Here is a 15,886-nt window from a genome sequence, read left to right on the forward strand (position 1 = left end):
AACAGTGAGCTTCGTGCAGGAAACTATATATTCGTGCCACACTGGCCACTAAGGCGTAGCTATTTCTTGGGGAGAAAGGGGAGAAGTTAATATAAATTGCCTACATTCAACAGAATGCAAAGCGGCAGGTCTAGACTTAAGGCACAGCTGCAAAGACTACAGAACCCATGATGCACTGAAGCAATAATTTCTATTTTGCCCCGCCCCACTTGACAATGTATGCTGGGAGATGTAGTTTTAACCTGTCATCTATCAATTTTAAATTTGCTCCGAGTTTCATTGTGCTTACGCTGTAGTCCAACGCACGTTTACTCAGAAGTGTTCAATAGGGCTTTAGTCCCAGATAAGTGTATATAGGAGTGCCCATCTTAATTTACACCTTTCACGCAAGAAGCGATGTTATTCAGTCATATCAGCGCTTAAAAACACCTATAATGTTCTACAATCGAAGACACATGATACAAACGGGGAAAAGGATCGGGAAGGAGGAAGGAAGGCAAACACTGGCGCTGGGGCTCCTTCACTGGCCAATGGATAGGACCAGATTGGTCTCCCATTGCCATGAGGTTCTTCCTGGGAGGCAGAGGGGCAGCCTCCCAGTGGACCTTGCTGCGTTGGTCCGGCAATACAGAACATACTTTCTTTGGGTGCGTTTGAATATAACACTCATCAAAATTCACTGCTTGGAAAAACCTTTATTTGGTGTGTGTGTGTGTGTCTTGCCTTATTTTCTCATTCCCCCGAACACCTGGATATTCACCGCATCAAGGAGTTAATGACAGTTACGCATGTGCTACAGTTCCGGCTCTTACATAGGCACTCTTCCTTTTTCAGCACAGGCATCGCGTAAGACACCTAAAGCTGGGGCTTTGCGCTTAATGGTCCCTTCCACTAGGCGGCGGAAAGAGTCTTCAAGTTCACCGCGCATGCGCCAACTCTTTCTTTTCCGGCGGCGACCATGGCGGGCGAAGAGTGAGTAGCTTTTTCTTCCTCGGTGGAATCCGTTGCCATCCGCGATATCAAGAAAGCGTTTCCTGGGTTTTGTTTCTCGGCCTTCGTCGCTGAGGGCTCCGTATTCTGAAGAGGCTTTTGCTGAGCCTTCTTAGCGAGTGTTTTCTCGGGAGACGGAGGGGTTCATTCAGAGGGATGCGGCTGGGAACTAGGAAGTGTCCCTGCCTGTTGCAGTGGGTTCATTTCTGGGGAATGAGCGGAGCTGGGGACGAGCGGGAAGGCCGCGACCGCTGTTGCCAGCTTCCAGACTCACTTGGTCCCCTCGCTTCATGCAGGCCGTGCTGGTCTGGTTGTTTGCGTGGCGCGGTTAGGCCTAGCTGTAGCCTTCCGGCACACGCGCTCAGCTCCGCTTGTGGAGGTAGGCCAGAAAATTCGGAAGCTTTGGCTACTTGGGGATTTTTGAGCGCTTTTTTCTTGCGTAAAGGTAAAGGACCCCTGGTAATTAAGACCAGTCGCAGACACTCTGGGGTTGCGGCGCTCATCTTGCTTTACAGGCCGAGGGAGCCGGCGTTTGTTCGCATTTGTCTTGCATAGTTTGCCCGAAAAAAAGGCTTTGACCCGCTGTCGCGATCGTTAGTCGCGATAACCAAACATACGCTTGTTGTATTGGAAGGGTTCCTGAGGGTCATCTAGTTCAACCCCCCTGCAAGGCAGGAATCTTTCTGCCCAACATGGGGCTCGAACCCATGGCCCTAATATTACACTGGAATTATTTTTATAGAAACTTTTTTTCCAGGAGTGGGGTGCAAGTAGTTTTGCTTTTAAAATACCAGCATTACAGTTTGGGATTTTAAGGTAATTTATAAATCTCCAAAAAACCACTCCAGCTTTGCAGGCCACTGGTTTGTTAAACATGTTTATAACTACCAACAGTGGTAACAATGAGTTTCACATATCTATATCTCAGGAAATCAAAACTGCTCGATATCTGGAAATTCAGGAAAGCAATAAACCTGTCTCTGGAGAGAAAAGTTTTAATAAAGTAATCTGGTTAATATACAATGTTCTATAGCTGCAATAGTTTTCTATTAACAAGTCTAAAAGTATATTGTATGGCTATTAGGTTGTTTCTTTTTGTGTGCAGTATGTATGAGAAGAAACATCCATATTCAGATGTATATGTCTTTTGCTTTCTAATGCAGAGCGAAGAAGAAGTTGCCTTCGGTTCCCGAGAGCCTTTTGAAGAAAAGGAAGGCTTTTGCTGATATGAAGGCCAAACGTCTGAAAAAGCTGTTGGTCCAAAAGAAGGTGAATATAACTTAACAGTCTTGTCCATATGCATGTTACTCAGAAATAAGCCCTATTGTGTTTAGTGGAGCATATTCCTAGTATATGCAGGATTACATGCAGCTTTTATTAATGGAGTTGTGCTAGATGCAATTTGATGGAAGTGGCTTGTTTTGCCTTGATACTGTAACAATGTTCCATGTCTTATGTTAAGAGGGGATACCATTAATCTGCAAAATTGGATTTTTGTGTGTGACAACAGGTAGTTGGCCTGTTAACTTTTTGTGGCTCTATAAAATTAGTAGGCAGATTGATCTGCCTGCAAAAGGCTTGTAATATATGGATCAAAAATCTAGTTTTTTATATTCTCCGCTGCTTAGTGTATATCTAGAAACGATATTGTCCTCATTCTGGCTTATTCTTTCCCATGAGCAGCCGCAGCTGGCACCGGAGCCACCTTTCCCTAACATATTCAACATCTTTCACATATATTAGTGAGATGGTTATCAGTGACGCTTTTCATTATAGAGGTTATAAAGCTCTTAACCAAATGCCCTTTATCCATTCTCTTCTTGCATCTCATTGAAGGGGTTCCTTGCCTTAATCACTCAGTAACAAAACTCACCTCCCCCCAGCCTTTGCTCTATCAAGGCTGGGACCTTGCTCCCCTCTTCTTTAAAAAAGAAAGGCAAGTAAGCATTCATTCCAAGCAAGCACCATCAAAACTATGTATGTCCATGTGTGCACCCAGCATTTCCAGCATAGGCTGATCACACAAAAAACAAACTATTTGATAACTATAGTACTCCGCCCACTATTACAGGTTAATAAAGGTAAGGGCCAGTGTGGAATTGTAGTTAGAGTGTCAGACTAGGACTTAAAGATCCAGGTTCAAATCTCTACTCAGTTATGAAGCTCACTAGGCTACTTTCAGTGAGGTTACATCAGAGCTTTCCAAACTGTGTCGCGACACATTAGTGTGTCGATTGCAGTGTGTAGGTTTGTTGTGCAAATGCTCTCTGCACTGGAAAGGGGTTAGTTTAACCCCTGGTTTGTTAGTAAAACTGAATTGCTGTGTCGTGAAATGATGCATGTCTAAAAAGTGTGTCACCTACATGAAAAGTTTGGAAAGCTCTGGGTTGCATGATGAGGGTATCTAATGCAGATAACTGCTGAAGCTAAGCGGGTCTCGAGCTGGTCAGTGCCTGGATAAGAGACCACTTGGAAAAAACTTAAAATTCCATGATGGAAGAAAGCCATGATATAAACGTACTAAATAAATGAGGGAGAATGGTGTATGTTGTCCTGATACCCTGAAAGAAGACAGAGATAAAGATGTAATAAATGTGCATATATTTACTTATGAAATGTAATAAAATTCTCTTCTGTTTTCAGTTGCGAATTGCTGAACGAAAATTAATCTACAAAAGGGCTGAGTTATACCACAAAGAGTACAGGCAGATGTACCGGCGTGAAATTCGCATGGCCCGCATGGCTCGCAAAGCTGGCAATTACTATGTACCTGCTGAACCCAAACTGGCATTTGTGATCAGGATCAGAGGGTAAGATGAAAAAATGTGTTGTGCTAACCCATAAATTAACAGCAGTTGATCTCACACTCACACTGTATATGTAAGGAACAAGACTTCCCCAAAGAATCCTGGGAACTGTAGTTTGTTAAGGGTGCTGGGGGTTGCAGCTGTTTGAGGGGTAATCCTTTTTATGATCTAAGCCTTTGCAGCAGCACTGTCCTTTATGAGATAATTCAAAAATAACTTGTGTTGAAGCCTCTTTATTCAGATTACCCTTAGTTAAAAATGGTTCTAAAGCTGTTCCATGAGGTTCCATGAAGTCCAGGTTTCAGAATAAATAACATAAAAATATTTTAAATGTGTTTGGGGGAGGGGGTGATAGTGGTTTTTTGTTCCAAATATTTGTGCTTTTATCCTGTATTTTTATCTTGTGAACAACCATGAAATCTTCGGATGAAGGGTGGTATATTAATTTAATACATGAATGATTAAATATAAATAAATATAATTTTACTTAACATTCAAATTATACACGTTGGGCCTAATGCAGAGCAAGGCTTTCAGCCTTATATCAGTGTTAAAGTCTAATTGATTTCAAAGTGAAAGAGCATAACTTTTTGCTTTGCATTTTTAAGTAATATCCCACAAGTTGCAGTATAATGAGGAAAGCTCCACTGAGCACACTCGGACTTCATTTTGAGTTAAAAATGCATGAGTGCTTTCTTCTGCTTATGGTCTAGGTGTAATTTAGTCACTTAATTTATTTTGATCTCTCCCTGAAGGCCTTCAGACTAAGAATTGGTGATTGCAAATAAAATAAAATAAAATAATAAAATAGTTAATTAATAGCATCCAAAGTAGCATTTAAAATAATGGTATTTAGCATATTTAGATCCTGGTGCTATAAAGCTCCCAGTGTTCTGCCCCCCCAATACCTCGTTTGGGTTTAGTTTGCTACCAACAATAGTAGCTTTCTGTGAATATGAGCACAGCTGAGTCACAATGGCAGAGGAGTAGCGATAAAACAGATGGAAGAGTATGAAGAATAAACATGTCTTGACCTAAAAAATGAAGTGTAAGAAGAATAAACATGTCTTCGCCTGAAAAATGAAAGGTGGTACAGTTTGCTCCATGGAAATTCTGGGGTGGGTGGAGGGAATCATTTGTATAGGTTACTACCACAATGAAGGCTTCTTGCTTATCTTGGATTGCATAACAGTTGCCACTTTTTCTAAATGCTCCTTATTTTGAAGTGGGCAGGGTTTTTTTAATCCTTTAGTGGACTGTTAGTGTGGGGGGCAAAATTATCTTTAATACTATCCATTAAAAATAAATCTCATTGGTATGTTAATTATAATGTAAGTTCAGCTATCTGGAGTGTTACATGTTTTACTAATATGATGAAAGCTTTCATTGGAAAGCTGGTAGTTAAATCTGTTTGGAGACCGTACTGAAAAGAAACATGTTTTACTACACTTTTAGAATTAATGGCGTTAGTCCCAAGGTTCGCAAGGTACTGCAGCTTCTTCGCCTGCGTCAAATTTTCAATGGCACATTTGTGAAACTCAACAAAGCATCCATTAACATGCTGAGGATTGTTGAACCTTACATTGCATGGGGGTAAGTTGAATCTTAAATTTAGTGGTGTATATTGTTCCCTATATATGTTGCCTTCTGCTTGTCTGCGTTGGACGAAGTGGTCTCTACCTCTGCTCCAGAGCAGAAAGTTCTACTCTGTGCTGCAATCGCAGACTGAGCATTGCATCATACATATTAAGAAGGCTGAAGCATAAGGAGGTTGGCAGCATTTTAAAAAAATACACTGATCCATAGTGTAGCCCATGTATGACCAGCTAATGTCCCACAAGAGGTATTTCTTTGCAGTTTCACTTGTGTGGAATAATGCAACAAGTTTTCATGTGCATTTCAAGTTACTATTTTGTATCCCGTACAGAATGTGTAACAGAAATAAATGTACAGTAGACCCTTGGGTTACATTACTCTTGAGTAGCATAAACTTTGGGTTGTGAAAGCGACAAACCTGGAAGTATTTTTCCAGGTTTCGCTGCAAGTGCAGAAGTGGCTCCTCTGGATACAGATTTTTCTGAGTGTGCATGGCCCTCAGAACGAATTAAATTCATATCCAGAGGGTCCACTGTACCTTTTTCTGTTTACCAAAGTTCTTTCATGCCTCTTTTCCCTCTTGTCACATTTTAGACTAAGCCTTTTTGGACTGGAACTTTAGCTACATTGTAACATCTGGAATTGCAAAGTTTACTGCTAGTAATCCTGAGAAAGGATTGTTTGAGGAACTACCTTGGTTATCTTCTCCAAGTTGATACCTTCAGACGAGTCTACTGCCATAATGTCTTCATCTTTATAATACATAAGGGGCTAGTTTTAGCTCTGGACTAATGTTTGGAGAAGTACAGTAATACATGATAATACAGGTGTTGGCTCTTTCTGGCCTATGTTATCCAAAGGGCTATGGACTAGAGTATAGGTTGGTAAATGATACTTTTTCTTGCTGATGAAAACTTCCAGTGTAGCATTTCTATATAGGAAACCATACTCTAGTTCCTGCTGAACAACAAAATTCAGTGTGATTGTACAGTTAGAAGTATCACTCCTATTTGAGAAAGTGTTGTATTAAAATAGTGAATAATTCCTATGGTCCTGAAAGTGGTAGTAGTTCCCAGCAACAAATTCTGGGCCAAAAGATTTGCCTCCAGGGTACCTGTAGTAGCTCTCCTCCAATATAAGCCTGCCTTTTAAAGATTCACACAGGATCTTCTGTGCATTCTAGTGGTAGTAGAAGCATAGTTGGTTCGGACATCTTCTATCCCTTCTGTTGAGAATGCAGAAATCCCTGCCTCAATAAGTCCCCCCCCCCCCCCCGGAAAACCCACCATATGTCATTTATTGAAAACATTTTTGATCTGGCAAGCTTTTGGCTTGCAGGGTTATCTTAATGTGGTTATAGTAGACTTGTGTTGGATGCTTTTTCTCTACTTCATGCTTGTATTTTACTGACCTAAGTTTGTGTCAGATCTTTAATGTGCGTTTTCCAATTATGAAGGGACACGGGTGGCGATGTGGGTTAAACCACAGCCTAGGGCTTGCTGATTAGAAGGTAGGCGGTTCGAATCCCTGCAACAGGGTGAGCTCCCATTGTTCAGTCCCTGCTCCTGCCCACCTAGCAGTTCGAAAGCACATCAAAATGCAAGTAGATAAATAAGTACCACTCCGGCGGGAAGGTAAACGGTGTTTCCGTGCGCTACTCTGGTTTCGGCAGAAGCGGCTTAGTCATGCTGGCCACATGACCCAGAAGCTGTACGCCGGCTCCCTCGGCCAATAAAGCGAGATGAGCGCTGCAACCCCCGAGTTGTCCGCAACTGGACCTAATGGTCAGGGGTCCCTTTACCTTCACCTTCCAATTATGACTAACTTAAATATTGTACGTTTTGCTTTGTATTGTGATTGCAATAGAAGACGATGGTAGAAATTTAGTTAAAAAACACATAATATAAGCCATTATTTCTCCCCTTACATCTCTCTGTCATAAATATGTTCCAAGCAGATTTCCTTCCTGCTTATGCTAAAAATGATTCCCCCCAACCCCCTCCTCTTCCTTGTCCAATGCAATATTCCACTGTGTGCCAGAAGTTGTCCATGCTAATTTTCATTCCTTGTGAGAGTAGTTATGTTCCCAGCATTCAAACCCAAAAGCTTATGTCTGGATACAGCTACTTAATTTTAGAAATTAGTTGGCTGTGGTAAATACAGATGTGTACTGAATGGACAAACAGCAAGGTGTTGAGGACACAATATTGCCATTGAATTCATGCATTTGGCATACACATTTTTATATTTTTAACTTAGAAATTCAAGCAGCTGGTTTTCATTATGTTACTAAGTTAGAAGTGCTGTTTTCATGTCTTATCTTTTGTTCCAGTTACCCCAACTTGAAATCTGTGCATGAGTTGATCTACAAGCGTGGTTATGGGAAGATCAACAAGCAGCGCATTGCTTTGACAGATAACTCTCTCATCAAAAGTTGCCTGGGTAAGTAAACTTATGACAACTTGTACTGGATTATTTTAGTGTATCGCTACATCTGCAAGCTTATTGCATTCTTGTATCGTCTGAGACAAGTATTCTTTGCAATCCTGCTGGCCAACTTGAGCATAACATTTTGCATTTACATAGAAAGTATTTCACTGATGTTCTCAGTTAGAACTTTTCTCTAACAGTGTGCCAGTATTATGCCATTTTTGCAAGATGGAGTAATGAGGCAGTGGCTTGCTGAAGGCTGTCTAGTTTGTGAGCTGAGATTTGAACCTAACACATTCTGGTTTTTATGTCTAGCCACAACATTACACTATACCAGCTCTTGCCTAATAAGATTGTGGTTTAGTGTTAGAAGTCAACATCAAAATAGAAAAAAGCTTAATGTCAAGCAAATACAAGTAGACTCTTCAGAGTGCCACTATCAAGTTATACTATTTGAGTGACGGACATTTTGGCTTTACGGTAGTGACAAAATGTGCCCATTCTGTTGGACGTGCAGTGTATAGTGCTATACATTTCCCAGTTCCTTTTTGGTTGCGATGCTCTTATTTGGGTGACTTGGCAAATTGCATTCTCTCAGCTACCCGCAGGGTGATTGCAACAATCAATGAATGGGAAGGCACTTTGTACTCTGAACCTTTTCTAACTCTACTTTTAGGAAAACTCGGCATCATTTGCATGGAGGATCTGATCCATGAAATCTATACTGTTGGCAAAAACTTCAAAGCAGCAAACAACTTTCTCTGGCCATTCAAGCTGTCTTCTCCACGGGGTGGAATGAAGAAGAAAACCATTCACTTTGTAGAAGGTGGTGATGCAGGAAACAGGGAAGACCAGATTAACCGGCTCATAAGGAGGATGAATTAATGGTATGCTGGGCTGGAGAACACTAAAATACAAACTTGTAGCGAGGGTTTCCTTCACACATCTTAAATTTTTCAAGGGTGTGTACAGAAAATAACCATTGGTTTGCTTGTTTTTGTACACATATCCACCTTGCACAAGGGATATAGGCTTCTGGTTGTAGAATATTTTCTTCATGTGGAATCATGGAGTCTTGGGAATTCATTGACAAAGTTAAGCAGATCTTGTCATGGTCAGTTCCCAGGTGGGAAACTGTGCATCACATGTTAATTGTATTGCTTCCTAAAGGAGCTCCTTATACCTTTACGGATTAGAGGTGGTGAATCCACAGTCTTAGCTTGCAAAGGCACTTCTCTCTCAGCCACAATACCATAGCTATGACATCTTAAGGTTCCTTCCTGTTTTGTGCACACTAAGACTTTCTAGGGCAGTGTTTCCCAACCTTGGGCCTCCAGCTGTTTTTGAATACAATTCCCATCATACCTGACCACTGGTCTTGCTAGCTAGGGATGATGGGAGTTGTAGTCCAAAACAGCTGGAGGCCCAAGGTTGGGAAACACTGTTCTAGGGATGACACCCTGCCAGAGGTGGAAGTGCCTTTGTAAATCAAGTAAGAGGGCTTTCCTTGCCCTTCTTCTAGCTAGGAAATGCAATGGCATCTCAGTCCAACATTGCAAAGATCAGCAGAAGATGGGGGAGGAACTTGTGTATGTCTTTGTGTGTGCATGTGAGTATACCCTGACCATGCCTCCCACAGGATAAAGTAGTATATTGCGATACAACTATGGCAAAATTCTACAACAAACTAAACTATTTAGACCAAACTGCCCCAATGTGCAGGATTAGAAATAGAATAAAGCTATACAATCTTTAACTTGATTTTCTGGAACATCTGACATTTTAAAGTTCTTTAGGCGTGGGGTTTGTAGGGGGAAACGTAAGCAAATGTGAGTGTGGATGGCAGTTTGTCTAGCTGTAGAATTGCAGTTTTGTAACTTCCCTTTGTATTCGGAACTCATTGTTATGTTAAGCCATTAAGCTGCTTATTCAGAGAACAAATTATGCCCCCATTGCTCTATTTGTGCTATTTTAAATCATTTGGGTGGTTGGTTAAGATGGACTTTAGACTGCACTTTAGGTTATGCACTGCTTGTGTGTTTTAGAGTAATAATTAATTACTGTAGTATACCGAGTTGGCTATAGGAAATTATGGGAAACACATCTTTTACTATTTTTAGTCACCACAGGCAGCCAGATAAGTAGCTTTTTGGTTGAAAGTGATTTTTGTGTGCACAAAGAAAACACTGAAATGTGCGCTGTCAGCCCAACTTGAAATTCACCAATTGAAATGTTTCTAATCTTAGTTTGTCTTCTCTTCTAGGGGCCTAGCAGATGACATCTCTATGCATTGTTAATAAAAAAAAATCTTCTGTGAAATTGTGCTGTTCTTCCTTGCTCTGAAATTGACTGGCAGTCAGAGTACTTCTGCAATCCTTTTAATTCTAGGTAGCCACAAACAGTAAGTTATGAATGTTATTGAGAAATCTAAGCTATGGCTAACCTACACAAGCCGGTCCCAAGTAGTTTGCTCCAAGATCCTGTTAGCTGAAGGTCTGTCTGACAACAAGGTGTTAATGACTAGGCAGATGCTTGGTTCAGAAAAGGAGCTATGATGATCACCCTTGTCCTCTTCAGATAAAACATGAAATGGGCCCTGGGAAAGAGAGGTGCTGGTGGAAATCCACACAGCAGCTTGTGGTGTCAGCACCTGCTATTAAAAAAATTGTTTAGAAAGCTGATGTGAGTTTTAATCTGCCATAGTCAGTTATTTTAACATTTCAAATTACTGTTAATTCATTTTACTGATAAATTGTTTTTGTAAACTGCTTTGGGGTTTTGATTTTGATTTTTTTTTTTAAGGAAACCTGTAAAGCAGTATATAAATTTGATGAAATAAATCACAGCCTATCCTGGGGATAGCAAAGGGCTAAGAAGTTAAGCAACCCAAACCCAGTAACGTGTTAACGGCAGGCAGGGTAACAGGATAAGTCAGACAGCATTTTCTTTTAATAAAAGGACTCTTGCTTCGTTGGAGGTTTTTAGACAGAGGTTGGGTGTTTGTCATTGACATAAGCTTTAGCTGAGATTCCTGCATTAGAGGGGATTGGACAAGATGATCCTCAGAGTTCCCTTCCAACTCTGACTTTTCTATCACTATTTTGGGGGAGGGGAGGCTGACCTGCTACTGCATCTACAGCATTAGATGCAGTTCAAAAACTTTACAATGGCAATATAATTACAAACATAAAAAAGCTTTATTAATCAGATATTTCCCCTTAATTGTGAGGTTTGTTGATCAACATAGTATTTGTGAAAGAATTAGATAGACGTGAACAAGAAAATAGTAACTTTACATGATTTCAAAGGAGCCTGTTCCTTTCCTGGTACGTTGTTTACATCATCTGTCTCTTGGCCTTCCTGAGTCTTCTTGTTCTCTCTTGATGTATGGTTTCACATTCCAATGCAGCCAGTTGAGAAAGCCGCTGGAGGAACTGAGGAGGAGCTCCAGTGACAGGGTCTGTGAAACGGTAACCTAGAAGAAAAAACGAAACTCCCCTAATGTGCCCCTCTTACGGAAGTACTTCCAGTGAAAGGGAATAAAATCACCCCATTCCTTAAAATAGAAACAAGTTGTAATGGTTATCTGAGAGATTGTCAAAGGTAGTAAAAAGGGGTACATAGTGTTCATAAATCTGGCCCATTATGCATTAGTCTGACCATGCTTTTTAGAGAGGCCTATGATTTTATATAGGTTCATAAAAAAATCAATTTGAAGTACAGATACCTAGGATTTTAAAAAAACTAAACAGATTCCCATTTCTCTTGCTATATTAGCATTTTATGTTATCCATTTAGTTTATTATTTTCCTAAGCAATCTTTTGAGCAAGGTATGCATTAAAGTAGAAAAATTACCTTTGTGACCATTAAAATGCAATATGACCCAATGTATTTTCATTCCAAAACAACTCTAGAATAACTCTAGTAGCTTGTATCAGTAATTGCCTTTTGTTAATTAGCTGAATTAAGCCTTTGAAGCATTTTACAAACACGACTAGAAATGCTGTCCCTTAGGTACATACGAAAACAAAGCCTTCAATAAACATTTTTATAACAGCAACAATATTCAAAATGCAAGAAAGTTCACATAATAAAGCAGTGAGAAAATGGGTTTGCCTAGGAAATGCATCTTGGTGAAGACAGATGGTAGGAAATTAAATATATTAGGTACTATACATTACCAGACTTGAATTTGGATCCTTCTGGAAATGAAATTAGGCTGGAACACCGATTATACTTCTTCAACCTACAAACATTTGCACAAGAACATACTATTAATAGAATGTTATATTTATGGACTATGGCAATCAAGGTGACTTGCAGTGGTGTAATTTCCCAGCGGTGTGCTGAGATAAAAAAACGTGCTGATCAATGCCATATAAGTATTCCTACATCAAAATATATTTCTTTAGGAATCTCCATCCAGATTCCTAGTAGTACTCAACAAGTATCAAAACCTTTGTACTGAAAGGACTAATATGCATGGGGATTTAGGTAAATATTAACAGGGCAGACCTATAAATGAATACTAAGAAATAGGGTTCATAGAGTTGAATTGAGCGGCTATAGGACAGCAAGCATTGCTGGGAAATAAAACTTGCATAGGAACTGCTTCTGAATCGTACTGTTACAATAGTCATAACATTTTCCTCCAGCAGAGAAAAGTACTGACTCAGTAACTCTTTCCACCAGCTCAAGTAGGCCAATACTGCAACTTTACACAAGCCTTTGCTACATGGGAGAGCTCTCCTTCCTCATTGTGGTTCTGCCTAGCTTCAGGAAGCGAGATGACACCAGCTCTGCTTATTCTAAATCTCTGCTTTTTTTAACCTTCCCCTGCCCTACAGTGGTACCTTGGGTTAAGTACTTAACTTGTTCCGGAGGTCCGTTCTTAACATGAAACTGTTCTTAACCTGAAGCACCACTTTAGCTAATGGGGCCTTCTGCTGGTGTCACGCCGCTGGAGCACGATTTCTGTTCTCCTGAAGCAAAGTTCTTAACACGAGGTACTATTTCTGGGTTAGCGGAGTCTGTAACCTGAAGTGTATGTAACCCAAGGTACCACCACTGTACATATGAGCCTTTGGCAAGGGGATGATGTTTCCCAGCATCACAACAAAAGATAACCCCTTGGCTGAGTCCAGAGACTATCAAGGGGATGGGCCAGGCTAAAATGTGGAAGCTGCTTAACTATCCGGTGCCCAGTTCAATCCCACCCACAATATAGCAACAGTCTGGAACTGCCCCAGGTCTAAGTGAGTTTTGATCCTTGCCTCTCCACTTCCAGTATACCCCAGTACCACATGGTGAAGGGCACATCATGCAGTAACCTTGCTGAAGGCAAGCAGGTGGACTAGTCTGCCAAACACACCATTTCGGGACACTTAAAGGTGGTTAAAATAAATATTCACTTTATTTTCATGAATTTGATCAAGTCATGTTTCCCTCTTTCGCTATTATGTTGTGTCAGGAATAAACATTTACAAAACAGTCTGGTGAAGAGACAGAATTAAATATATAAATTAAAGTAACTCCCAACATTGTTTTTCATGGAAGACCTGGTCCACTCATACTGCCTTACCTTACAGCACCTAATTCTCCAGCTCCACCATGCATACCGGATGTCTTCAGAGGGCCTGGTTTCCAAGTAAACGACCCTCTTTTATAAGCATCCCCCATGGCTGTATCTCCCCTGCAGGATAAGAAAAAAAAGCAGTATCTCAGACAGCAATAGGTTTTACAGTAAAACCATCCTGGCATCACTTATTTTTCACATAGTGATGTGAGGGTGGTTTTTATGGCCCAAGGTTCACAAAGAGCATATCACCAGCACACCACGTTCTTTACCAGTGTCAAGTCATTTTAAGGCACAATCTTAAAGACGGGAGAGGAAATCAAAGGTGGCAATTTCACCCAGTGCCCTGCTGGGCTGTCACTGGCAGGGAGAAAGTAAGTAAGGATGAAGCAGCACTCCACCCTTTACTGGTTTGCTGCCATAGTTTTCTCCCTAGTGTAGGGTCCATGTTGCAGGTCTGGGTATGTCTCCTTCACTGCATCTACTTTTAATAATACTCCTTTTGAGGCCTACCGGTAGAGCTCTGACATCAGTAGTGTCTGCTGCAGTGGGGAGTGGGCAGCAAATCTGCCTCTCGGAGGCCTTGCCTCTCTTTTGACCCTTGGGGAAGGAGCTCTGAGGCTGACCAAAGCCCAGTCGGACATGCCAACATTCACCCTTCAGGAACATAATTCTGAATCCAAACTATAAAGAGTAAAATTAACTTGCCTGCTTTTATAGCAGCTTTCAATAAAGTATTGTGATGAAGTACACGGAAGCACAAAAGGTGGTAAACCGGGGTCATCATTACTGTAACAGCTAAAATCAAAAGAAGAAGGTATCTAACTATATAATATTAAATGGTTAGACGTTGTGTTATAATTTTTTAACATATTTTATCCCAAATAAATGGGATTGGTCAACAGATACAGGGATATACATAATTGGGTAGAAATAAAACGGGGCTCTTTGTCATATATTTCTCTCTGACCTCTACCTCATAACACTACGTTGACTAGTCCGTGAAACCTTATGCCATACATAGATTGATTTAAAGTGTCTTGTGGCCCTGTAGTTTTTGCTACAACAGACTAACTTGTCTGCACTTCTGGGAATTGCCTTAAACGATCCTGCCCCAACCCCAGCTGCAATATGCCACAAGCTATGAGAAAAACATGAACAGTACATTCATCCACTCCCGTTTCTACTAAAAATTGTTTTTTAATGATACATGTATAGCTGAGTGGTAAGACACATACAGAAATTCCGGGGCCAAATTAAACGTGTGCTTATTAAATACATGCTTGCTGATGGCTTTCTACTACTGGCTCTGGGGCAATTTACACTAAAAGAAACATGTAGGGGAGAAGAGCAAAAACCTATCCTCTATTCACTTTAGAGGTTGTGGTTGCTGTCATTTCTCCAGTTCATTCAATTGTAGAGTTAGTGAGAAGCCTCTCAGTTACATACCACATTAAACAATGAAACATTGTAAACTACCATTAATGAAGTTGCGACTTTATGTGTGGGAAGTAAACACTATCCTGTTTAGGCATAAGCTTTGTCTAAAAAACAAAACCATAAAGCAGTAAGCCTATGGCACAGATGAGTACTTGATCACTTAAAAATACGGAGGTTTTTGCTGTTTCCCACTGGCCATATTCAGACATCACCCTATACCTCAGTTTAGTGTGGTCAGAACAAACTGGTCTCCTCTTCCAAACAGCTATGAGGTAGAATGTGGAACATTTCATTTCCATTTTTGCTTACCTACAGCTTGTTTCCTTGTTGCAAGTGACAAAACATAGCTTGTTTGAAACAAGCCAATGTGAAACTAATAAGCTTGAGGCAAGATGGTGACTGAATGACAAGTGATTCCCTTTGCTCTAAACAAAAAACAAAGCCAGTCTGGGTATGAAGTACCCAATAATAATCTTCCCCCTTTCCTCTGAACAGGTGATCACTGATGATCACAAGCAACAGCTTTAACCATCTGACTGGCTATATGCCTACTTGCCAATGTCTGAATTGGGGCTCATACAACATTTGGAAGTAATAGAATTTCCACTATATCATGACGATTTATACAAGTCACTTATATCATGACCTGTTCATATTTTAGAAGTGTACATCTTCAATCCATTTGACTTTAAATGCAGAAATGGAGCTAAAATTCCATCTTCTATTGCTATTTTTAAAATAAATTTGTACATGAAATTTTATGAGATGTGCTTATTAGAAATTCCTCAGCTTGAAGTCTGCCTCTGAATTATACCTGTGCAGTGCACTTTGAATATGTGAAACATCTATACACTTCATACAATAATAGAGTTTATAATGGTATACCTGTCTGGAAATAAATGAGCAGCACCTTGTGTCTTCTGTGCAACGGGAGAGGGGTTTGGTATTGCCTGAGCAAGACTTGGCATTGCAGCATTTTCATCAGAGTCTCTCAAGCCATATGCAGATGTATATTCTGCTTAAGAGAAATAATTCAAAGCAGCATAC

At 40.5% G+C, this 15,886-nt stretch overlaps 2 protein-coding genes across 8 annotated transcripts in view; one reads left to right on the forward strand and one right to left on the reverse strand.

Annotated features, from left to right (window-relative positions):
* The first annotated feature begins 835 nt into the window (after window positions 1-835).
* Window positions 836-10,142, forward strand: RPL7 (ribosomal protein L7). Of its 2 annotated transcripts, none has more exons than XR_014566499.1 (7): window positions 836-972; window positions 2,154-2,259; window positions 3,634-3,800; window positions 5,253-5,390; window positions 7,726-7,835; window positions 8,500-9,135; window positions 9,274-10,142. XR_014566499.1 is itself a non-coding variant. In XM_083748080.1 (7 exons), exons 1-6 carry the CDS (start codon window positions 959-961, stop codon window positions 8,706-8,708), a joined length of 744 nt encoding a protein of 247 aa, XP_083604206.1. In that variant the 5' UTR covers window positions 837-958; the 3' UTR covers window positions 8,709-8,710; window positions 10,087-10,142. The 2 variants fall into 2 exon arrangements, 1 of the variants encoding a protein (XP_083604206.1); XM_083748080.1 differs by having other exon boundaries at window positions 837-972; window positions 8,500-8,710; window positions 10,087-10,142.
* An 859-nt stretch (window positions 10,143-11,001) lies between these two features.
* Window positions 11,002-15,886, reverse strand: part of LOC310848688 (uncharacterized protein C8orf89 homolog) — a 43,941-nt gene continuing 39,056 nt past the window's right edge. For 5 of the 6 annotated variants that reach the window (XR_014566507.1, XR_014566508.1, XR_014566509.1 and 2 more), the window contains exons 4-7: window positions 15,725-15,854; window positions 13,406-14,197; window positions 12,006-12,070; window positions 11,002-11,298 (exon numbers count right to left, since the gene is read on the reverse strand). Coding sequence is in view for 2 of the 6 variants with exons in the window: in XM_083748121.1 (XP_083604247.1) it covers window positions 14,059-14,197; window positions 15,725-15,854 (269 nt within the window). In the remaining 4 variants the exon portion in view is untranslated. Of the gene's footprint in view, window positions 11,299-12,005; window positions 12,071-13,405; window positions 14,198-15,724; window positions 15,858-15,886 lie in introns of all 6 variants that reach the window. The other variant, XM_083748120.1, reaches the window with a different exon arrangement.

Source organism: Podarcis gaigeae, assembly GCF_964106915.1.
Source record: "Podarcis gaigeae genome assembly, chromosome: 7".
NCBI lineage: Eukaryota > Metazoa > Chordata > Lepidosauria > Squamata > Lacertidae > Podarcis > Podarcis gaigeae.

Bases quoted from the DNA above. Each gene is read 5' to 3' on its own strand.
- RPL7 (XM_083748080.1), top strand. The intron at 3,801-5,252 runs GTAAGATGAAAA...CTACACTTTTAG, and splicing joins TTTGTGATCAGGATCAGAGG to AATTAATGGCGTTAGTCCCA. The intron at 5,391-7,725 runs GTAAGTTGAATC...CTTTTGTTCCAG, and splicing joins GAACCTTACATTGCATGGGG to TTACCCCAACTTGAAATCTG.